At 41.0% G+C, this 24,461-nt stretch overlaps 1 protein-coding gene across 1 annotated transcript in view; it reads right to left on the minus strand.

The window, feature by feature from the left end:
* Positions 1 to 6,497, minus strand: part of LOC111856541 (matrix metalloproteinase-17-like) — a 49,530-nt gene extending 43,033 nt beyond the window's left edge. Inside the window, exon 1 of the mRNA XM_023836580.2 lies at positions 5,967 to 6,497. Coding sequence (XP_023692348.1) covers positions 5,967 to 6,050 — 84 coding nt within the window. The 5' untranslated portion in view covers positions 6,051 to 6,497. The remainder of the gene's footprint in view (positions 1 to 5,966) is intronic.
* Positions 6,498 to 24,461: the final 17,964 nt, after the last annotated feature.

Below are 24,461 nucleotides of genomic sequence, written 5' to 3' on the forward strand. Positions count from 1 at the left end.
CAAACTCATGTGGGCCACATAAAAAATGTGTTTGTTAGATTAGTAAAATATTATTAACATCCTTAATATTTGTTTTAATCAGTTAAACTGCTTTTTTCAAGTTTTTTGTTTCAGTAGTAGGTCTTTCTTTTTTCCCAGTAGAGCTATGTCAAATGAACAATTGCATTGATCAGAAATCATGTACAATCAAATGAACGGACTGGAATGCATTATGAAACTTCTGAATGTTATACAAATAATCAATGGTATCATATACACAACTAAACAATTACAAAAAAAGTTATGCTTGGTGAAGCAAGATTAGCAGAGTGCTTAATAAAAATAAATACATACATACATATTAATTTTAAAAATCTTTGATAGTTCCAGTGAACAGAATTTATGGCCAAGTGTCAGGCACTCAATTTTGTGCTCAAAATGCATTCTGTACCACAAAAGGCATTAGTTAATGACGAAATCAAGTAACGCCTTGCTACATTTTGTTCACAGAAAGAAAAACTCGTTACATTTTGTCCACAAAAGCATAAAGACTTCACTTTCTTTTGTGCACAGAAATAAAAAAATTGTTAAATTTTCTGCACAGAACTGATATCAGCACCTTGCATTTTGTCAACTAAATAAATTCATTTTGTGTATAAAATGCATTTCATTAATGAAAGAAAGTCTTTATGTGGACGAAATGCATACATTTATTTTGTGTACAAAGTGGCTTAAAAATATTTAAAATGTAATAAAAATACTGACACTAATGAGTACATGCAGCAATAAAAGTATGATCATAGGAATTATTTGTATTTTTATTACATTTTTAATTCAAGTTACCGGTAATCATAATTACCCGGGTCTGCAGAATCAGAGCCGGCGCTCCATCTTCTGGTCATTAGTGGTACTACTTCCCCCACGGGCACACGCTTATTACGTGCCTTTCTGACTCAGCCAAAGACGAAATGCATTTCGTGGTTCTGCAAAAGCATTGCGTGATTCCACAGAATCAGTTTAATCCGCGAAATGACTGTGTATCATTCATGAGATACATTTCATCCACAAAATGACTTCCTTTCACTCAAGAAATGCATATTGTACACATAATTAATTTAGTTTACAAAATGCATCTCGTCCACAAAATGACTGTCTTTCGATCACGAAATGCATGTGCTTCCCTAAATAAAATTATTTAGTTGACAAAATGTTTTATTGATTAGGCTATAACCGCGTATTTGATGGTTAGAGGAGTTAAATATAGAGTTATAATGAATTCAACATAATCGCTATTTGAAGTAAATATGTGGATTTCTCGAAGTAATAAAATCATGCCGGTTAAGAAAACACATCACTATCGAAATAAAGGATGTAGCTTTAGAGCTAAATAAACATTAATAATCGAATAAAACAAAGCTAAATATAAACTATTTCTTAATAATTATTAATAAAAAACACTTTTGTGAAACATTTGTAATCGTATTTTATTTATGTGAACTATTGCCGCAGCAGTAAGGGTGAACTTAATTTGTCAAACTATAGGCCAATCAGTCTAACTTGTATAACTGGTAAAGTTATGGAGGCTATAATCAAAGACAAAATGGTAGATTACCTGGACTCAAATAACATTTTGAGGGATAGCCAACATGGATTTAGGAGAGGTAGATCCTGTTTAACAAATCTGTTGGAGTTTTTTGAGGAAACTACTCAGGAAATTGATGATAAGAAGGCCTATGATGTCATCTACTTAGATTTCCAAAAGGCTTTTGATGTTGTCCCCCACAAGAGGCTCTTACTTAAACTCAAAGCGACAGGTATTTTAGGAACTGTAGCGACCTGGATTGACAACTGGTTAACAGATAGGAAGCAGCGAGTAGTTAAAACAGGCACAATGTCACAGTGGGCCTGCGTTCATAGTGGGGTACCGCAGGGTTCAATTTTAGGACCACTATTGTTCCTAATTTACATAAATGATATAGACACCAATATATACAGTAAACTGGTGAAATTTGCAGATGACACCAAGGTGGGTGGTGTAGCAGATACTGAACTAGCAGTTCAGCAGCTATAGCGGGATCTTGATTTAATTAGTGACTGGGCCGATACCTGGCAGATGAAATTTAACATAGACAAATGTAAGGTACTACATGCAGGGAGCAGAAATATAAAGTACAGGTATTTTATGGGACCTACTGAAATAAAGGGAGCTGATTATGAGAAAGACCTTGGTGTGTATGTTGATGCTTCCATGTCTCATTCTCGCCAGTACGGGGAAGCAATAAAAAAGGCCAATAGGATGTTGGGGTATATCTCCAGGTGTGTGGAGTTTAAGTCAAGGGAGGTAATGCTAAGATTATACAATTCATTGGTGAGACCTCACCTAGAATATTGTGTGCAGGTTTGGTCACCATATCTTAAAAAAGACATTGCGGCCTTAGAAAAGGTGCAGCGTAGGGCCACAAGAATGATTCCTGGTCTTAGAGGAATGTCATATGAGGAAAGGTTAGTTGAGCTAAATCTGTTCAGCCTCAAGCAAAGGAGACTGAGGGGGGACATGATCCAGGTCTATAAGATTCTAACAGGTTTGGATGCTGTTCAACCAAATAGTTACTTCAGCATTAGTTCAAATACAAGAACTCGTGGCCATAGGTGGAAATTAGTGGGAGAACATTTCAAACTGGATTTAAGGAAGCACTTCTGAATCCTTGGGTTCCTTTAAATCAGAGCTAGATAATATTTTAACAACTCTGAGCTATTAGTTAAGTTCTCCCCAAGCAAGCTCGATGGGCCGAATGGCCTCCTCTCGTTTGTATAGTTCTTATGTTCTTATGTTCTTAACTTGGAACGTGGGATACCTTGAAACATACGGGGTGCCATGAAACGGATAGGGTACCCTGAAACTGAATTATCGCGATAGCATCATCGGTCACGTAGCTGAGCAATACGAGTCAGGGGGAAGAGATTTGGCATGACACACCCCGTACAGGAGCGGAGTTTTTGTGGGATTTCATATTTACTTTGTCGATATTCAAAACATTGAACTTTGATCAATGTTTGACACCGCTGATTTAAGGCATTTAAGTTACATGTTTCTGGACAGTGGAAGATAACCGGAGACCGCCAAAAAGCCGGAGCAAAAAGCCATGCTCACACGGGGTGAACATGCAAACTCCATACACATGCATGGTACAGGTAAAATACGTGCAAAAAAGGGTCCAACAAAGCCACGCTGAAGACTATGGCAATTTCAGTTGTCATCTGACAAAAAAAGATTAAAACCTCATGATGTGTGCCATCCCATTGGAAAAAAATAAAATAAATAAATCTAGGGAATGACATGTTTTAATATATTTTTACAGATGTATATGACTGTTTCCTTTGTCTTGAATGACACTGTCTGAAGTAGAAAGAAAACACTGGAATGATTTGAGAATGTGGCCAAGCAAATATATGAATGTGCATTACATATGTTACCATGCAAGATAATATATTAAGAAAATAAAACACATGACATCTAACAAACTAAAATCTATCTATTTTTAACAATATTTTGATTTTCACACTGAACCCGACAGCTTTTGCCAGGAGGTACAGATTGTATGGCATGACAGAAGTGAATCGAGTCAGTGACAGTATATAACAACATTTAAAAAAATTAGAAGTCATTAATACATGTTAACGTTTAGTATTATTTTACTTCAGTACATCTAGCCATTGGTTACCAACAAATTCTTATCCAATCACCTGTGACTTTGTCCAGGATAAGTAGCTGTAAGATGGATGGATGCTTATATACCCTGAATTGCAGTGAGCCATCTTGGAATTAAATAAAGTCCATCACAATATGTTAAATGTTAAAATCAAGAAAATACTTGCAAGAACTTTCAGGGTCAAACTGTCAGGTATACGGTGGCACAATGGATCTATGGCACCAAAGGTTGTGAGTTTGAAGCCCTCCTGTACTCTGTATACTGTATATGCATGCCTTGGGGGAGGGGGGATTACCACATTGTGGGGACCAAATGTCCCTACAATGATGTAAAACCTGTTACTTTTTAACTTGCAACTTTTCAGGTTCCTACTATATAAACCTCATTTTAGTAAAAATCTGTGAATGACATTTAAAAATGCCAAAGATCTTGTATTTTGTTACTTACGGTTAAGGCTGGGTAAGGTTATCATACTTAAGATTAGGGTTATGCCCATAGAAATGGATAGAGAGTCCCCACAATAATACAAGCATATGAACTGTGTGTGCTTATGCTCATTGATGCTTCTAAATAGCCATCATTGTGAATTTATGTTCTCTGCAATGGATGGCATCCCATCCAGAGTGTACCCTTGCCTTTATAGGTGAATCCCAATATGCGTACTTGACCATCCTTGTGTTCTCATGTACCCATTATATGTTATCTTCCATTGCCGAAAACCAGTTCCAATACTAAGAACACACAAGTACACGAGGATAGTAAAAATCCCCAGATGCTGGTCTTGCTCCACCCCAAATATCAATTATACCTCGGTTGCATACTTACCAAATGAGGCCAATCCCATGATCGCAGCATCCTAGTTCGTTCTTGGAAGGCAAGTTAGCAAGACTGGTCTTGCCAAGACCACAAGTACTGTCATTGCATTCTTGGTTTTGAGATTAACCCTACGTCCCATGCTGTCCAGGGACGCTTTAATGAGTGTACCTCCCCGTGGTGAAGACCAGGTGCCTCCGCTAAAAAGACGTTTCAAATAACCGATAACTTTTACCGTCGCCATTCCCCCTCCCTCTCAGGTCGACAAATTTTACCGTCGCACCCTGCCCCCGGACACATTTTTCTGTCTCCTACCCCCCACCCTCTGGTCCACAACTTTTACCGTAGTCTGCCCCCTCCCGCTCGAAAAATACACCATCGTAGAAAACAGTACGGAGGCCTCTCACATTTCAAACAGCCCAGGAGCCTCTGACCATGTTAACGTGCCTGTGATGCTGCCTAGGATAGGATCCAGGTCCCCTGGCGACCCTGCCCACCAATAGCGATTACAAGATGGAAGGATGGAACTATTATGTAATTCATCCGACAGCTGAATTTCAGCAACTTACGTGCAACTAAGTTTTCTAATAAGCCCCTCCTATTAAGGGAATAACGTGACTATATTCATGATCCTACGGCAAGGAAAGTGCAGATTCTGTTCCGCGGATGATGGGTTACTACACACGGTACCAAACAGCATCGAACTCAACGTGAACAGCATTTGTTATGAGTAAATTTATTAAGTAGCCTACATACGCATTGTTTGGAAAGCCTTAGCTTGTCCCTTCAATTAAAATACAGAATTTGAATCCTCAATTCAGAACGCAAGCCAGGTAGCCTAATTAAGTTAATATTTAAGAAGCATCGTTTTGCTTTGTCTACGTACGTTATATATTGTGATTGTAATTAATTTAAAACGCGCAAACGGCATTTCACATTAAGCAGTTTATACACAAAAAACATTCATGATTTAAAAAGAAAGAAAAATGATTACTTATACTACTGTATATTCTCCAGTACATCAATCAAGCGGTATCAAATGCCTAAACGAAAGCAAAATCTAACCTACTGTATACATATAGGCTGGTCCATACAGTATGTCTGAAATGCCGGACTGCCAACTTTGGTCAGCTGGTAGGCGTGAGATTTTCGAGACGAGTCTGCACACACATTTCCATTCCATGTATGTAACAGTTTAATTACCTTGTAAATAGTCTTGTATTATTTGCAAACTACCCCAAAGCTTTTGATGCAGCCAATTTTAAGTTTAGAATGTAATAATATAGATTTGCCGTAAGATTTCTTGCGTGAGCGTGAGAGTTGCAGCCCTGGAAATGAATTTTAATTCAAATAAGCGTTAAAGAAACTTGTACAGTAGCCTATGTGGGTTTTGGTACATAAAAGATACCACTTAGTAAACATAAGCTCAAATGGGGATTTACGTTTTATCCCCGGCTCACTTACCACCCCCAGGTTCATCTGCTCTGCCGTGAGCGAGGGCGCCGCGATAGTCCCGGATAAAAACCAAAAAACTGGGACCAGAAACATTTCTGGTACGATTATCCAAGCGATCAGACCCTCCGCTTCCTAAGATTCAGGCTTCATTTCGCCTCCAATCCACATGCGCTCAAAACTACCTCGGCATATGGGTCCAGCTACTTTTTGCATTGTGTCCATACACAGTCACTATTAAGCGCAGTATTAAAGAGCTGCCTTTCTGCTCCAGGCGAACAGGTGTAACATTTAGAATTTCTTATTCGGCGATGCGGTGGAAAACCAATTAACTTTAAAATGAAGAGTCCACCTCAAGAAGAAGAAAAAAAACGTTTAATGCATGTTCATTATAAGTGTCTTGCGTGATATTAAACCCTGTCATTTTTAAGGGCCATATTAAATAAGTCCGGTTATGAGAAAGTTGGCGAGCGCAATGAAGCCAGCGCTCGTCCGGTCTCTAACAATCCCCTCTCTGTTTAACGGGAGCCGGCGAGCGGAGTCTGTGACTTAGCTGCGGCGTTTTCGGGAGCTAGTCTTTGCAAAAGCTACTAAATACCCGGGAACGGCAGGGGGTTGGGTTTTGGGGAGGCTGGTGCTGGTGGTTGTGGGGGGGTTGGAGGTTCTGTCCAGCTAAAATATGGACCCTTTTGAATTATTGATTCGCCGCCTGCCATACTGTGGTGTCAGAGATGTCAGATAAGAGGAACCAACTGCACCGCTGATGACCGACTTGATCCGTCAAACCAAACATTTCCTAATCACTTACAGTACGTTTTTGTCCGATTGCTGTGCGTCTGACCTTCACTGTCGAACGGGCAATGTAACAGTGCAATTTACATAGTATTTCTACAATACATCTACCTGTATATTGCAGTTTTAAATAATATAAATGTGTGAAAACGAAAACCAAGCCATTTACCTTTATTTTCATCTGATCGGTAAGGTTATAAAATGCAGAAGTATATGTTCGGTGATACTGTTTAATTTGTGAGACGCACCTATTACTGTATTATATGGTGTTCATTTCAGCAAAGGTATGATATCGAAACATGCACACGTGTTCTTAAAAAGCTGGGAATGTTCCGGACTTTAAAACGGTACGAGAGACTCCTCGTTTAACTCGCGATGTGAAGAGTGCTTAGATTTTGCTCTTTCCCGTTTCGTCCTGATTCAGGGATCAGGGAAAGCTGACAGACTCGCCTTCTTACATGGGCAGTTTTAAAAACTCCACTGTTTCTTACCGAGCTCACTTGTGCTTCAAACCGATAGCGTGTCATGGACTGTCCTTGCTCTTCAAACTGCAATAATAATCATTAGTCTAAAGAAATGTCACCCAGATTTGCTGCAATTTGCAGCATCCAAAATGGTTTATGTAATGTGTCTGTTAATGCTTAGAGTCGCTTTTATAATGTTGCGGCACCGCAGTGAAATATAGCTGGTTTCTACTTGCTTAATATCATGCCTCCTGACTGCTACACTTGCACTTTGTGGGGTGTGTGTTCACATGTTGTTTACCTACATTCTGCCTTCTGTGTCACATATGTGACTTCGAAGCTGTGAGTGGGGCGTGTGTCCCACTCTGTGCCAAAGTGCTGCATTATATCCATGCACCATAATGCCCTCACCCTCAGTATTCAAAGGAAGGGATGTTCCTGTTTGTGATATTCAGAGCACTTCTTTCATGTCCCCTGATGTTTATGCAACAGCTTCAGTCACATCATTTCCTTTCATTTCCTTTCCTTCCCTTTCCTGTCCTATCCTTTGCCTTCCCTTCCTTTCATTTCCTTCCCTTTACTCTGCTTTCCTTTCCTGTCCTTTCCTTTCTTCCTTTTCCTTTAATGCTTTCCCTTCCTTTCATTTCCTTCCCTTTCCTTTCCTGTCCTATCCTTTGCCTTCCCTTCCTTTCATTTCCTTCCCTTTACTCTGCTTTCCTTTCCTGTCCTTTCCTTTCTTCCTTTTCCTTTAATGCTTTCCCTTCCTTTCATTTCCTTCCCTTTCCTTTCCTGTCCTTACCGAGTTACCGTTGCTTTTCCTTTCTTCCTTTTCCTTCCATTCCTTTCCCCTTCTCTCTCCCCTGCTCCACCCCAGCACTGGGCTCTCTTGATCCATCCTTAGGGCTTCATGCTGAGGGCCTTCACTCCCCCTGCCGGTGTTTACAAGTTTCTCGTATCATGTATCCTGCTCCTGCTTTCCCAGACTCCTCCATCTCCCTGAATAGTACAACAGTTCTATTCAAACTCTGTCTCTCCCAGTGGCTGCCTCTTATAATTAGGTTCCTCACTCTACCAGCTATGTCTTGGTTATGGGAATATAATGCAACTACAGCATCACAATAGCAGCAATAACATCACAGTTACGACTCAAAGAACAACAATGCATATACAATATTACTATTCAGAATAAATAAATAATACTCTTCTGGATTATTTTATTTATAGGGGAAGGGGGGCACCTTTATGGTGTCTAAATGGTGAAGTCTGTGTAATTTCTAGAGGACAATGTGCTGCAAATGATCTGTAGAAATCAAACATGATATAAGACAGAATAGCACTCTCTGTTTGACCTCTTGTTAATCAGTTGTTTTGCAGTAACCTATAAAAATGTAGGGGGAAAAAAATCATGTAGCAGCATGTAGTGAAGACAAGCTTGGAATAACCAGGCGAGCGTCTTTTCAGCAGAAATTGCTTGTTTTTATTTATTGCATTATCTATTTAGCTGGCTCTCTGTTTAGCTTCTTTTGTATATGGGGGAGCATCTAAGTAACAGTGTGTGGCTCGGGGGGGTTATGATGCCGTGCTCAGGATCGGAAGGTTGTCAGTTCAAATGCCATGATCAGCGACGTGATGTCACCACTGGGACCATGAGCAATACGGAGTACTGGTCCTGCTTTCTCAGTTGTACATCACTGTGGATAATAGGAACTACTAAACAAATATTAATTCTTTCCTTCTGGTCCATTATAAACTTCAGAATTTTGCTGCCTATTATTAGATGGCACGTGTTTGCAAAATGTTGGAAAAAATCATGACCTTCGCACAGAGATTGGATGAAATCACCCCTCTCTGAGCTCTTTTTTTGTATGTAAACCAAGGATCTCCTTCAATTACAGTAGTCAGTGAGTAGGCATTAAGATCCAATCGCATTTCTGTAAGATGGAGGGCAGTCGGTGGAATGCACTGGTGCTGTAATGGTTACTTGTTTGTTCCAAAATTAATATAATTCCATTTAGAAAAAGGGCCGCTTACAATACATTAGACAGCAATTTCAGGAGCAGGCATGATGTGGAAAGGCAGTATTTGTGCAAAAACGCTTGGAAGAAATGTAAATTGCAGGCAATAAAAGAAAATGAAAATTAAATTAGGGAAAAGCAAAGATCATTGCCGATGCAGAAGAATGGATGTTAGAGAGCTGTCTTTAGGAGATGTAAAAGACAAACACAACTACAGTAATTCTAATGTTCCTAATCCTGCCAGGGACACGATCCTGCCTGATAGGAAAGCTTTAACTAATTTTTCTACCATGCAAAGCGTAATGCTGTATTACACAATAATATTGTGGATTAGGCACTTTGCACATGTCCCTGTTCTAGCCGAGAATTAATGCTCACTATTTGGTATTTTGCTCACCTGCCGGGACCACAGAGCCAGAATGAAGCTAAAGAAGTGTGTCAGCATTTCAGTCTGTTTCCACATCCTCCAGAGCATGCCGACAGTTAATGTCACTGTGAGAATAAATCGTCACTTTGCTAAAACAAGGTGTCGCCTGCAGTGCACTCAGCTAATGTGTCTTATGATCTTATGAACTCAGTTGCCAGATTGGTTTTGTTTCTTTTGTCTATTATTTCCTCCCTTAAGACCTTGTGTAGACATTTCATATCATTTATGTGGGTTGGAACACAATGCTTTCCTGGAAAGTGAGGTGAACCACACGCAATTTATTTTGCACACAATAGTTAAAAATTACTTTCTTCCTCTGACATTTTTCATTTTCAAATTGAAAGCTGTGAAGCTCTGAAGTAATGATAAGATGAAGTGATGGATTACTGGACTACTCCTTGATACCTAATGATAAAGAATAAAAAAAGTGAATCGGGTTTTGACCTGTGGTGGTGCAGTGGTTAGCACTGTTGTCTCACACCTCTGTCTCTGCCATGGCTCCATGCGTGTGGAGTTTGCATGTTCTCCCCATATCATTAAGACATTTCCTCTGGGTACATCGGTTTCTCTCCACAGTCCAAAGACATGCTAAGGTGAATTGGAGTTACTGAATTGCCTGTCGGTGTGCATGTGTGTTTCAGGGTCAGGTCCTGTTGTTCCCAGTCCTTCGTGTCCCTTCCCCGTTTTGGCCAGCAGGCATCGCTGGTCATCCTGTCCCTCCTGTCCGCCTTTGTGTTTTCCCCTGTTCCTCAAAGTGTTGAGCCATGCGGCTGCCTGCCCTTTGTCACATGTCCAAATCCCATCTCCACTGTTTTTGTAGATTTTGTTCCCTTGTGTTTCAATTGTATTCATTCTATCGTGCCTTGCGGTGAAGCGCAGACCAGGGAAACAGGGAATGGAGCTGCAGGATCGGGGAACGAGGGATTTATTTGAAAAGCAACACTGAACATGAGGAAAATAGCAGACAGTAACGTCAATGACAAGACTAGGGAAACATACTCGAGCGCAGACTTATATACACAGGACTAATTAACAACAACAAGAAACAGCTGGTAGACATGGGGATTCCACACGAGGTAGCAAGGGGGTGTGGCACATGGGAGGATCGGATGAGCGGGGCATGATATTATGACTGCGTTCTGTGATGCGTTGGTGATCCATCTTTGGTTGTTCCCTGCTTTGCATCCGTAGCCTCCAGGATAGGCTCTGGACCCTCTGTGACCCTGAATAGGAAAAGTGGGTACAGAAAATGGATGGATCTTGAATTTGGGTTTATCTCCTCTAGAGACTCTGCGGGTAACCTGAGATGTAATGATTGCCATTTTTTAAATTTGTTTTTGAAATTTCCCCTGCATTCACCTGGTCTGGAATGGCCAATTAATCTTAGGTCTTTCTTCAGCATCTGACACCCATACAGTACCAAATCCGAATGTGTATGAAGACTGGTGCCTCCTATGATGTGCATGCTGCCAGCCTTTCCGCTTCATTTCGCTTTACAGTCTTCGAGTCTCCTAGAGTGACATAATGCTCAGTATATGTATACACCACCCACTCCCTTCAACGGGAGGCACATCTGTTGGCTGATGAGAGGAGAGGATCCCAGCCGTCTCACCCATCCAATAGAAACAGGAGATACTTCTACAGGTCTACGGGTCTCCTTCTTTGACTGGTGTGCAAATGAAAGAGAGAGAGAGAGAGAGAGAGAGAATTGGAGTAAGTGATGTGAATTTTTATGAATGTTACTGTCCAAATACATCTAGTGAAGCTTCTGGACACATCCTCAGCGATGTTCCTGCAATTACCGATTGTTTTGGATCTATCAGCATCATACATGGTCCTCCAGGTGCCCCAGCTGGGGTTGATAAGACCTCAGCTTGTTTCCATGTGGCTGACTTGCCGCTGCTCTCTCTTTTGCCACAGCTATGCTAAGGCTGTCCCTGCCAGATCAGTGGTATTGCAGATGGCCCTCCACTTCCTCTCTCCTTTGATGCCCGACTAACTGAAGGCTCTAGTTAATGATCAGAGGGTTATACAGTGTATTTGTGTTGCATTACAGTGAAGCATGAGCAGCTAGAAGCGATGGCTCAGCTCTCATGCCTCGCTGTTTTGTTGCCTGGTTCTCCTGACCCTAAGAGTGCCAATAAAATTTCCCCACTCCATTCTCCAATCCCCTGGTTTAGCTGACATTGTTACCCAAAGCAATGTACAATTGAGAAAGCAGGGTCAGTAAGTCACTGGAGAAATCTGGGTTAAGCTCAGGGCCCCAATGGTGACATCATTCTGCCAAGCGCAAGATTCTACAATCTCCTTGTCTAGCTACCATCCAAAGTACGTGTTTGTTACTGTGTTTTCACAAATGTATGATCCCGTATGTTATGTCGTTTAGTCATTGCCTTGCAAATAAATAAATGTGGCAAAATATTTTTGTTTTCATGGAACTGGGGGGGCTGCCAGGGAAACCTTGGACCCCCCAGAGGTGCTTTGTCACTATAAACCCAACACAAGTAATTTTTGTTCCTTTTATCTCTGTCTCCATTACCTCTTGGGTTTTCCTGCTTGCACAGCGAGTTATTTCAGTTTGTATATGTGTATGTAAAGCACTCTTAGGCAAATGTTACTTTATAAATAAAAACGAAAGTGAATTCACTGGGGGGGGGGGCTGCAGAGTAGGGTGGTATTTAGCAGGGGCGCCTCACTCCTCTTCAACCTGCATAGTAGAAGCAGATATAGAAAATGGATGGATGGATGGATTGATTCACTGGAAACTAACTCACTTTATTTTGTCTCAGCACATCAGGTGAAAAAAGACCTTAAACACAATACCTTTAAATTAGCCTAACTGTGTGCTCTTGTAGGGATACAAGGCCTGCTGTGCCTCATTGGCCTGCTGTGTCTCATTGGCCTGCTGTGTCTCATTGGCCTGCTGTGTCTCATTGGCCTGCTGTGTCTCTGCCTATTGTGGGAGCATTCTTCGGCACAGTCTTCCTGGACAGTGCTCACCATCTCCATGTCATCCTCAGGCACCCAGCTGTCCATCCTGCTCGGTCTCTGATGTCTGGTCTTGCAGACGGAATCTCCCCAGGTCAGCAATGACGAAACTGAATCGTGCTTCAGTCATGGGCGGATCTGACAGGAATTCAGCTCAGTAGTTAAACTATTCACCAACATCATGTTCCCACACCTTGTGTATCCTATATCCAACATGTTTTTAAAGTGGAGAGTGTTACAGCAGCAGATGACTGTGGTGACATTTCCCCCACTGTGAGGTCCTGTGAGGTCTTACATATCTAAAATATGGTTTATTTTTTGCCATAGTAAATGGCCACAGTAGAGTATGAATTCCAGTCTGCAGCATATGCAAATGGAATAATCCTGCATTTCTTTTCACAGGGCAGAACCAAAACATGGATGAAACAGGAAACCAGTTGTAACGCATAATACACAGACTTGTTCTCTTATGCTGGAGATCTCAGTGAGTAGATTAAGGTACCGAGCACTGGAGGTATCACAAACTGTTTTAGGGGCATGATATCCCTAATATGTCAGCACAATGTAGTTTTTTTTGTGCTCTCATTTTCTGTTTCGAATTAATGAAGTCGTGCATATGTTTTGTTTATTTGTACCCGCAAAGCCGTCAAGATTTTAAATGCGCTAATACCGGAAAATGTAAATGTCTGAATGTGAACTAAATGACCACAAAGCATAGTTTCGTGAGATTGAGCTAGATTTAATACATCGTGGACATGTTAATTAAGGTGAATTGGGCACGATTAAATATAAAAAAATATAAATAAAAAGACTGTTCATAACCCCTGCAGGGCTCCGTAAGATTCTCATTTGTCCCTCAACATTTCTTGTTGTTAATTCTGCAATGGCTAATAGGGAAAGAAACAAATTAACTTTTCTCAGAGACTGAATAGTACCACAGCTGATTGCTAATTATTGGACAAAGCGAACTGAAGTACTAATTGTGCATTAAACATTTAAAAAGTAAAGAAGCAGAAAAAGAAAAAAAAAAAACCCAAAAGCTAAATGTTGTCATCCTGCAATACAGTGATCAGGTTAATTTTCTTAATCATAATATATGACAAACAACAACATGATAATAATTAAAAAATAATAATGACAATATTATTATTATTATTATAAACATTGAACAAGAAATTGCAAATATATGTATAACTTGTAAGCATTTTTGACCGCCGATGTATTTTCCAGTCAAGATGTTTTTAACATATAAGTGGCTTAGGCCTACATGTGTTCTCATGGATTGTGGAATCTGAACGGTATAAGAGGTCAAGAAGTCGAGAGCCACACAGTCAGGAGAATCTGGTAGAACCAGAGAATTGGGGACAGTAGGAGACTTAAATCCTTTTTTATGTCCGAAAATAAAACGGAACACCTGTATGCTCTGGCTCCACTAATGCGCTGCCTTATTCCAGACCCAGATTAACAAGCCTCTGTAAGCGACCATACCACCTTAGGCGAATAGAGCGTATTTATTTCATACCATGTGCTCAGCGGTTGTCCCTGTAAATCCGTGTGTAAAATGACTGGAACATGACAGGTGTGTCTGTTTCGGATCGCCGACATCCAGTGATCGTCGAGAGGCAGGGTGAAATGGAGCTGTCCCACCTTTCCAGTGCTGACACAACCCCCCTTGTCCATTCCGCACCGACGCACACTGAGAAGATATACAGTACAGTATTTAAAGTGCGTGCTACCTCCAACAGTTCAGCTGAAATGCGTTTCCTGAAGTCTTAATGCATGTGAAATAATAAGAAGTCATCACAGTACGGTAGCGCTGGTGAGACGGCTCTGCATAACGCAGTCTATTAGCATTTCCCGGCATGCTCGCCCGCCATGTAAATAGCCCAGTGTGTAATTATTGTTATATACTATATATAGTTATAAATAGTAGTGCTGCCTCTTCGGTTTATGTAAGTGTGTTTACCTGTATGTGCCGCTGATCTGTGCCAGTTACTCGCATTTTACAGTGTTCTCTGTAATTATTTACCTTGCGTGTGAATTACAGTCCAGCGTCAGATTTCATTGTGTTTTTGAGGGTTTTCGCTATGATGAAACCGTATTATGTGGTCTGGTCTCTGCCGCTGTTTTGCGCTATACTGTAGTAGCTTTGATCAGTGCAACATTTTTATGAGGCAATGTTGCTACACACATGTGCACATGAATTGAAACAAATTATTCAGGTTATATGCAGAAGGGCCACAATTCAGATGGACATCACGGTCACGTTAATCCATACTTGGGTCCGGATTTAGGACCTGGTGGATTGATAAAAATTGTATAGGAATAACCCAGAACGGAGCTCCTATCCTTCACAATCACACACACCATTCATGCATATGGAGAATTTGACCTCAGCATGTTTTTGGACTGTAAGGGGAAACCAGAGAACCTGGAAGAAACCCCACGACCTCACGAGGAGGCACCCGAACCCCTGTGCATTCAATTGAAACATAGTTGGATGAGTGAAACACAGTCATATCACCCAGCTCTAACCCCACCTGAGCAGGCCTGCCAGTCCGTGGGCACAGCGTCTCCTCTCTCCATTCACTCAGTCATATCACCCAGCTCTAACCCCACCCAAGCAGGCCTGCCAGGCCGTGGGCACAGCGTCTCCTCTCTCCATTCACTCAGTCATATCACCCAGCTCTAACCCCACCCAAGCAGGCCTGCCAGTCCGTGGGCACAGCGTCTCCTCTCTCCATTCACTCAGTCATACCACCCAGCTCTAACCCCACTCGAGCAGGCCTGCCAGTCTGTGGGCACAGCGTCTCCTCTCTCCATTCACTCAGTCATATCACCCAGCTCTAACCCCACCCGAGCAGGCCTGCCAGTCTGTGGGCACAGCGTCTCCTCTCTCCATTCACTCAGTCATATCACCCAGCTCTAACCCCACCCGAGCAGGCCTGCCAGGCTGTGGGCACAGCGTCTCTTCTCTCCATTCACTCAGTCATACCATCCAGCTCTAACCCCACCTGAGCAGGCCTGCCAGTCCGTGGTTACAACGTCTCCTCTCTCCATTCACTCAGTCATATCACCCAGCTCTAACCCCACCCAAGCAGGCCTGCCAGGCTGTGGGCACAGCGTCTCTTCTCTCCATTCACTCAGTCATATCACCCAGCTCTAACCCCACTCAAGCAGGCCTGCCAGTCCGTGGGTACAACGTCTCCTCTCTCCATTCACTCAGTCATACCACCCAGCTCTAACCCCACTCAAGCAGGCCTGCCAGTCTGTGGGCACAGCGTCTCTTCTCTCCATCCACTCAGTCATATCACCCAGCTCTAACCCCACTTGAGCAGGCCTGCCAGTCTGTGGGCACAGCGCCTCCTCTGTCCATCCACTCAGTCATATCACCCAGCTCTAACCCCACCTGAGCAGGCCTGCCAGTCCGTGGGCACAGCGCCTCCTCTTTCCATCCACTCAGCATACAGTACTCTCTGCCCTGTTGCCCTGTTGGCTGTGCAGACTGGCTGGTCTCAGGCCACTGCACACATGCCTGTCTGTCCAATTTGTTTCAATTAATTTGAACGAGTGTAAATGAAGCACTAGAATATAGGCTAGATAAACCAAGTTGTTAGACAATAGAGAGCCCAAACAACTAATTTTGCTATATTATTTGGCCAAATTATATTATTTGGCCGGTTGACTTTCAGCTAATCAATGGGTTAAACACTTCCAAATAACTGCTCATCTTTCAGCTATCAAAATGAAATAAATATTCTGTTCCAAAATGTTTTGTAGTGGAGTAACAAACAGTACTTAGATTTATGTATCTGCATCATTGGGTTTTTAACCCTAAATAGACATGGGAATTGAGAAGCTCTATTTGGAAAAGGCAGTTTAAAACCCAAGAACTGATTAGAGTTAAAGCAGTTTTATTTCAACATGGTTTCACAGCACTTTGCCATTTCTTTCTTTTTTGAGCTGCCAACACCTACAATTAAAGATAGACTTATAGAAGCAAGGGCAGATTTTAGCAACACAATCTATCTGTATAATTAAAATGGAATAATACAATCTAATAAAAGTCAATCCAAACACTGACCAAAGCAGAAAACAATTAAAAAGACACAAGACCATCAAAGAGGTGACAGTCGTGATTGCTGACGCAGTTTGGGGGCATTAACATCCCAGATCTCCAATCTAATTGCAAATCAGTTTGCGGCTCGCTGATACGAGAGTGTGGATACAGTTTATGGATATGACATATTTGAGAGGAGGTTACTCGTACCTTCACTGTGGCCTTTGCTCCACAGATGCCAGTGGCTTACCCTGAAGTGTAACTATGACTTGTTGTCACAGGGCAACAGGTCAGTTGAAGAAATCTTCATAATGGTGATTATTACAGTCATTATAATTATACTATTACTATGATCAGTTGATACCTTTACCTAAGGTGACTTACAACTTGTTCAATAGCAGAAGTGTTAAAAAACAACTGCCGTGTAGCATAAATTTCGGTTCCACTGTATTTTGACCCTGCCATTGTGCAAATACTGTAAATATGAACACTGCCTTTATTGTCAATACGTATTTTATTTGGCCCATATGGATGAATGATTAATCAATACTGGAAGTGATTCACAGCTTTTAGCTGCATAATCCAAATTCTTCACAGGGAGGCTGGGAAATGGCAGTAGGATGGAAAGATGACGGAGGACAGAGGGCGTGCGGACATAACAGCCTCGCTTTTAGATGAGGCAGGAGAGCTATAATTACTCTCCTGAATTGCAAGGCTGGCCTAAATGCATGTAACTGAGGTAACTTTAAACTCCTGCTGAGCAAAGTTCCTTTTACCATAATTAGATATTTTATTTGTGCATACATGACCAGATTAAATACGTTCCTCCAAGAGCAGTTAAAGCCAGGCCTGTTTTCCACGACCTAACTTCTGTTTCAAAACAAAGCAAAGCTTGCTGTAAACAAACCGAAGAGGCTGTAATATATAATCACTCTGAATATTGACATATATAATGTAATAGATACACCAAAAAATCATTTTGTTATTTGCTTTAATTATGAATCATTACACTGAATGTTTATGTATGCTGCATACTGGATAAACAGAGGGATGGATGAAGTGTTATGGGAAAGCACAGTTTTTTTGTTATATCTCATTTCATACTCTTAAACAATACCTTTTCATACTCTTATAGCTGTCATTTAAATGCATGTAACAAATATAAACACACTGTCCCCAGATCGATGAGTATGGATGTAAGCAAGGTGAACATTGTCTGAATAATAAAATATTGAGGACACAGAGCAAGCATGATGGGACTTTCTGGCACATGTGTGAGTGGTTCAGTGAGAATGGACATTGTTCCTGTTAATAGAAGGTTGCTGGTTCAAATCCCAAAGTTGGAAAAGCACTTGTCTCTGCTGGGCCCTTAAGCAAATCCCTAATCCACCAATTGTTTCACAGACTGGCTGAACCTGCTTTCTCGATTGTACATCAATTTAGGTTGAATCAATGTTCTATTGGGGAATTGTGTGGCTCAGTGTGTTTGGACTATTGTGATCGGAAGGCTATAGTTTGAATCCCAGTCATAGCAGCTTTTACCATGGATAGACAAGTGTCTGCTAACAGGAAATAAAAGCTGAAAAACAAGTACATTCAAATGCCAATATATGGAAATCTTTCATACTGTATATAGCAGTGTTTCCTAATCTAGTCCCCAGGAAGCTTCAAGCAGTCCACATTTTTGCTCCCTCCCAGCTCCCTGTCAGACAGTCCACATTTTTGCTCCCTCCCAGCTCCCTGCCAGACAGCCCACATTTTTGCTCCCTCCCAACTACCTGTCAGACAGTCCACATTTTTGCTCCCTACCAGCTCCCTGCCAGACAGCCCACATTTTTGCTCCCTCCCAGCTCCCTGTCAGACAGTCCACATTTTTGCTCCCTCCCAGCTCCCTGTCAGACAGTCCACATTTTTGCTCCCTCCCAGCTCCCTGCCAGACAGGCAGCAAAAACATGGACTGTCTGGACCTCGAGGACCTCATTGGAAAACACTAATGTATAGGGTGGCTCAGTGGGTAGCAGTGTGGGCTCATACATTCTGGGTTGTAGGTGTAGAAATCTCTTTGCAGCAGTTTCCTCCAGGGACTGTCACTTTGTCCCACAATCCAAAAACATCCGATTAGGCAAATCAGTGTCTCTGGATTGGAGCACAGTAAGTGCCTCATGACTGGCATCCTGACTATGGTGCTGTCTGACTCGTGTCCTGGTTTTCCCAGGGATAGGCTCCAGGCTCTCCACGATCCCTGTACTGGGTGAATAATTACGGGAAAATGATGGATGTTTCAGCCTGAATGTAGCATGGTGGCATGGTAGTGTTTTGGCCTCATTTGTTTTTGCACATGTCACTACACTAATATTTATAAGGAAAAAAACAAGACCACTGTGTTTTCGTATTTTTGGGAAATCATAAATTTTGTATGAAAATATGCCAGAGAGACAAGTCACAAACATTATGCAATGTTGCCAAATGAAGGATTGCTTGGGATTTACATCATACCAACTGCTGTATGTTTCATATTTATAATAAAATTTTTAAACACTTAACTTCTACATGGTTGCAGAGTGCCGGGAATCTATCATAGATACCCCTTCTGAAAAATATGAAATAATCAAAAAATGTAACATCCACTTGATTTCTCAAAAAAAGTAAACTACCTGTATTATATCTTGATTTGTTTTAATGTGTTTGTTTTAAGATATTTCCATTAATGAAATGCTCCCTAGTGCAACATAACCAGTGGCTTTATTTTCATGCTATTCAGCTTCCCTAAACTCTAGTCTTTCTTATACACAAAAGTGGAGCGTCTGTGAAAACCACAATGGTTTCCATCCATGTCTGCCAGCTCCCAGAAGAGCAATCAATAAAGCGCCACCATTCAATACCAGCTCCACGTAATACAACGGCCGTTACAGATGTTTATCGAGCACAGTATCTTAACACACAGGGAAAACACATAAAAATGCATTATTTTTTTCTCCCTTCTTTTTCACTCAATTGGATTTTTCTCCAGTCAGGCATATATATTAGCCTCTGCAAGCAAACAGTCATCATATCCCCTACCTTAATATTTAGCGAGATCAGCTGTGTCTGCAGTCTTAGTGCAGCGGAAAACTGACTGTTGGCCCTCAGAACTCCCCCCTGGTCTCAACATTTCATTTATTGCTTCCATGGGTGGACCTTTTAAAGACTTTGCCCATATCAACTCAAAATAAATCACATTATAACGATAATGTACCCCGCTACTCCAGCCTGCAGATTTCCCAGAACTGTAATGGAAACTTTAAGATACTTCAGTTGTTATTTCGTTTACTCCAGTCTGGCTGCCTTTCAAACTGTATTCTTAAATTCATCTTCTACTTTATAAACGCTGCCTGATGATATCCACAGAATGCATCATTGACATCCTGAGTGGCCACAAAATACATAATAACAATAATAACAAGCAGCAACAGTAGCCCAGTAAATGAGATCGCATTGATTAGTCTGACATCATTCACCCTGGAAGCGATCCCAGGCATTCTGAGGAATGCGGAGGCAATAATTTCATTCTTGACTGCACTCCATAATCTTCAGGGTAAACAGAGAGGACATATACATGTTTGTTTGGAATGTGCTGCATGTTTCTTTGAAGCTGGTTCCTTCTGCAGTATGTTCTTTTTGTTTAGTTTTGGGGGCAACAGGATCTTTATGAACAATCTTAAGAATGGTTAGGTCTTTGCCTTTCTTAAAGCCTGTTCAGTTTGTAGCTGTCTCAAAGGAACAGAGGAAGTTGCCCATATTCAGGATACACTGGACAGTTGACCCCTGGGTAATATCATAAATTCTTTACTCACACCAAGAGCTCACCAAAGGCTCAGCTCGTCTATGGAGTCTGCTGAAATGCGATGTTTTTTACTTGTAACATTTTATTTTTGGAAGGATGAGGAAATGAATGAGCTGTGTATGAATGTCATTCCCCCCATGATCAGCTACTGCCCAAAGGCACCAGGAGAGGGATAGATGCACGCCCGGGTCCTGAAGACCAATGGCTGGAGCCAACATCAATAATGTCAAACTACTTCTGTATATGGTACAATACGTACATGATTACTGATAAACACATTCATGTTTTGGAATTAAAATATCATACTAATAATTCCAATTGCAACTAAAGAATCATATACATGTGCAAAAATAAAGGAGAGACACAACTAGAATAGAATATCTTTGTCTAAATATTTCCTTGTGTTTTTTTCCTTGAACAAAGGATTCTGTTGCCAGATTCACATATTACACAGACACAAACCAATTTAAAAGTCTATTTTATTATGGCAGAAATGAGAAATATTGTTTCAGTTAAAATAAATTTAGCATCTAACCAGTTCTAATGACTATTTGAGGCCCTAGACAAGTGCACAGCACTGGTATGTACTGCACCCAGCAAACAGTGAAATGGAGGTCGATAATGCTAATAGAGAGATGTAGCGCAAAGCAATAACCTTTTTTTATTTACAACAGACAGCAGGCTTGAAGGTGCTGTCGATTACATGGGTACCACATGTGTTTGTCATTCCCCTTGAAAAATGACACCTCCAAAACCACCCTCTTTACAGTGTAAGGAATAAACTGGTAAAGTATCTCCCCAATGTCGTTTCAGCCAATCATTCAGCAAATCAGGTGGGCCAGTCCCATGACAATTCACTTGGTGACAAAATCACACTACAGACCCAACTCCATATTTAGTTTTAGCAGTTTTTAAATGACCTGTGGCCAAACGAACAAAGAGCAAGAGAAATCTATTTGCCTATAATCCAGAGATTCCACAGAATCCAAACAATAAAATTTTAGCCATGTGTATGTATGTTTTTAAGGGTTTCAGAGCCAGAATCCAAATCGAAGTTAAATTCATATAATAAAAGTAAGCGGTTATAATTTGCCTCCGCAAAATTTTTTAGTGGTGTATCGGTTGACTATTATGAAATTAAACTTTGGAGTTAGCGAATTAGTGGTTTCAAAAGCTAATGTTTGAGTTAGCTGTGCCCGTCACGGCACCTACACAATAAGCACATCACTTCAAAAGAAACACAGCACGAATGAGCAAATTTACATTTATATTTTCCTTTTAACTATAGTTTCCATTTCGTGCTAAAGTTACAGACAGTCGCACTAACGCACGCAGAGCTTAGACATATTTGGCACAGCATGGCAGACAGACGGACAACTTTTAAATGCTGTTATAGAAATTGAAATGTTACTGTGGCCATGTCACGTTCGGAAGGCAGGCGAGCCGGGGAAGCAGGCGAGATGAGCCAGTCAGACGGGAAACCGGGGTTTACTGAGGGATCCGGGCAGACATCGGACATGACAACACGACAATTGACAATGACCGATCTCGGAGACAGTGGGAGACGCGGACTAATATACACCAAACTAGCCAGAAACAACAGGACACAGGTGATCACAATCAGGAAATAACACGAGGTAACGAGGGGGGCGTGGCACACACGAGGATCGTACGGAGCTGGGCGTGACAGGCCAGGCTCATTCTACCCGGTACAGTGTAAAGAAGGCAGTCAGGTTATGACAAATAAAATACTAAAAATACATAAATTATATAAAAATACAAATTTTATGAGCAGGGAATTAAACACAAAAACAGTAAGCACTGTATGGTGGACAATATAGATTGCATAGTAAATCAGGTACTGAATATAGCTGATGATAAATGAAATTCTTGTTTGCCATGACTTTTGCAGTAAACAGAGAAACATTGATTTCTTGTTATAAGTTGTGGGCAGGGGATATGTAGATGTATTGCTTGTGGCGCAGAGGAGAACACTGACAGGTTTGAGTGGAGCAGAACACGTAGCACTTATGGATGTGGGAGGGAGACCTTCTTGGTGTTTTATTGCATATCATATACTTAATCAAATGTTTTATAATTATGAATTATAAAACATATTTTTTCCCGTCTGTGTTCTAACCAATTATCTTAGACAGAATTTATTTTTACTTACTTATTTTTCATTTTTATTTATTTCAAGTCTATGCAGAGATCTCCTGGTCTCTGTTTTGAACTGGTTGTGTTCGTTGTTATTGATTGTTCATGTTGTAAAAATGCATTTCCTTTAGTCGTATATGGGTCATTATGGGAGTAGCACCTGCATTATGGCTGTGGAAGTTCATATAAACAGCTACACTTAACAACTGCTCTGTGAATCTGCATATAAGCGAAAGTGCTTCTACACAAAGCATTAATGTAGTGTCCTTCAGGTAAAATGGTTTCATTGTTATTGCTCAAGGGTTGCATAAGACCCTGGTATATTTAATAATGTAGCAAAAATTGTCCATCTGAATTGAATGTATTTCTGAATGTTAACTATAATAATGCATTAATTCAGATACATTAAGTTTGGCATGTGGTCTTTATTTTCTAATTTTATACGCATTTACATTTAGAAAAGAATGCATAGTAACCAAACACAATTCATGAATTGTATTTCCTGCAAATACCAAAAATGAAAATGATAAGAATAGCTGTTACGTTGTTTTTTTAGTACTGCTGGATTGAATTGAAGCATAAACTTGAGGACATTTTATGAGATACAAAAAGTTACAAATTGTTAATTTATTCCTATAGTTTACATAGTGAACAAAACAAAAAATATATAGTAGTAGAAGCAGGAAAGGCTATAAACTATATACTATATACTTTAAACTTGATCCTGCTGTTGTTGGTCTATCCAGCCTTATTCTGCTTATCCTCGTCAGACACTTTGGACCTGTAGCTCATCCTATACTGTAAGGTGTGAAGGAGCTTGACTACATGATTGTTTTATACTTTCTTATTTGAAGGATGCTGACCTACACTCTTATTCACAGTAAATAAGCTCCTCCGTGCCATAGTGTTACTGTTGCTGGGCTTATGTTCTCTACTATATGGAGTAAACTTACTGTGAAATGAAGTAAGTCATCACTGAAAATGGGAGCATAGCCAGATATACGTTTTCAGCTTGTGTTTGTGAATAAGGACTAAAATGCAGATCAGATGCGGTGAGCTGGGTTTATTCAGACACGGAAAAATTAGTCACAACAGTTCGGGTCCAAAACCAGAGAGGGTAAAGATGGGATCTAAGACAAGAGGCGAAGGAGTAGGTTGGGAAACATGCAACGGTCAGACTTGGGGTCTGAAAGCAGAAATCAGACCCGAGAAACAGAAAGACAAGGAAACTCACAGGGTAGAACACACAAACTCTTAGTGATGGAGAAGATCTCACTTTGGATTTAAAGGTCTCATGAACTAAAATAGGGAATACAATCAAATGAAACAGCTTAGAAGAGGTGGACTTACCAATGGGAGCTGCCCTGAATGGGTGGAATGGTTGAGTGGTTGAGCTTTGGCCCCAGAGAAGCAGTTTTTATTCAGAATGGGGCAGAGGAATCTCGAGGAGGCTGGAGATGGTAGCTGTGAACCAGATTCTCCTATACCAAGGAATTCAAAACCAGGTTGAAGGTGTAAGGATGGATCCCTGTCGCTCTCAGCAGCCACGCCCCCTCAACTGGTTGCATGTTCTGTTCCGGTGCTTGTGTAGATTATATAACCAGTTCAACCAGTTTTAGTCTCTTTAAGGAATTGATACTATGTCTAATTACCAATAATTCTGTTTCCCTGATATCTCCTGCCTGCTTCAGTTCCCTTTCATAGGCCTTTGTGTGAGTGTATTCATAGACCCGCAACATGGACAGTGTCTGTACCCTGATCCCCGCCTTGGGGTGTGGGAT

Source organism: Paramormyrops kingsleyae, chromosome 2, assembly GCF_048594095.1.
Source record: "Paramormyrops kingsleyae isolate MSU_618 chromosome 2, PKINGS_0.4, whole genome shotgun sequence".
Classification (NCBI taxonomy): domain Eukaryota; kingdom Metazoa; phylum Chordata; class Actinopteri; order Osteoglossiformes; family Mormyridae; genus Paramormyrops; species Paramormyrops kingsleyae.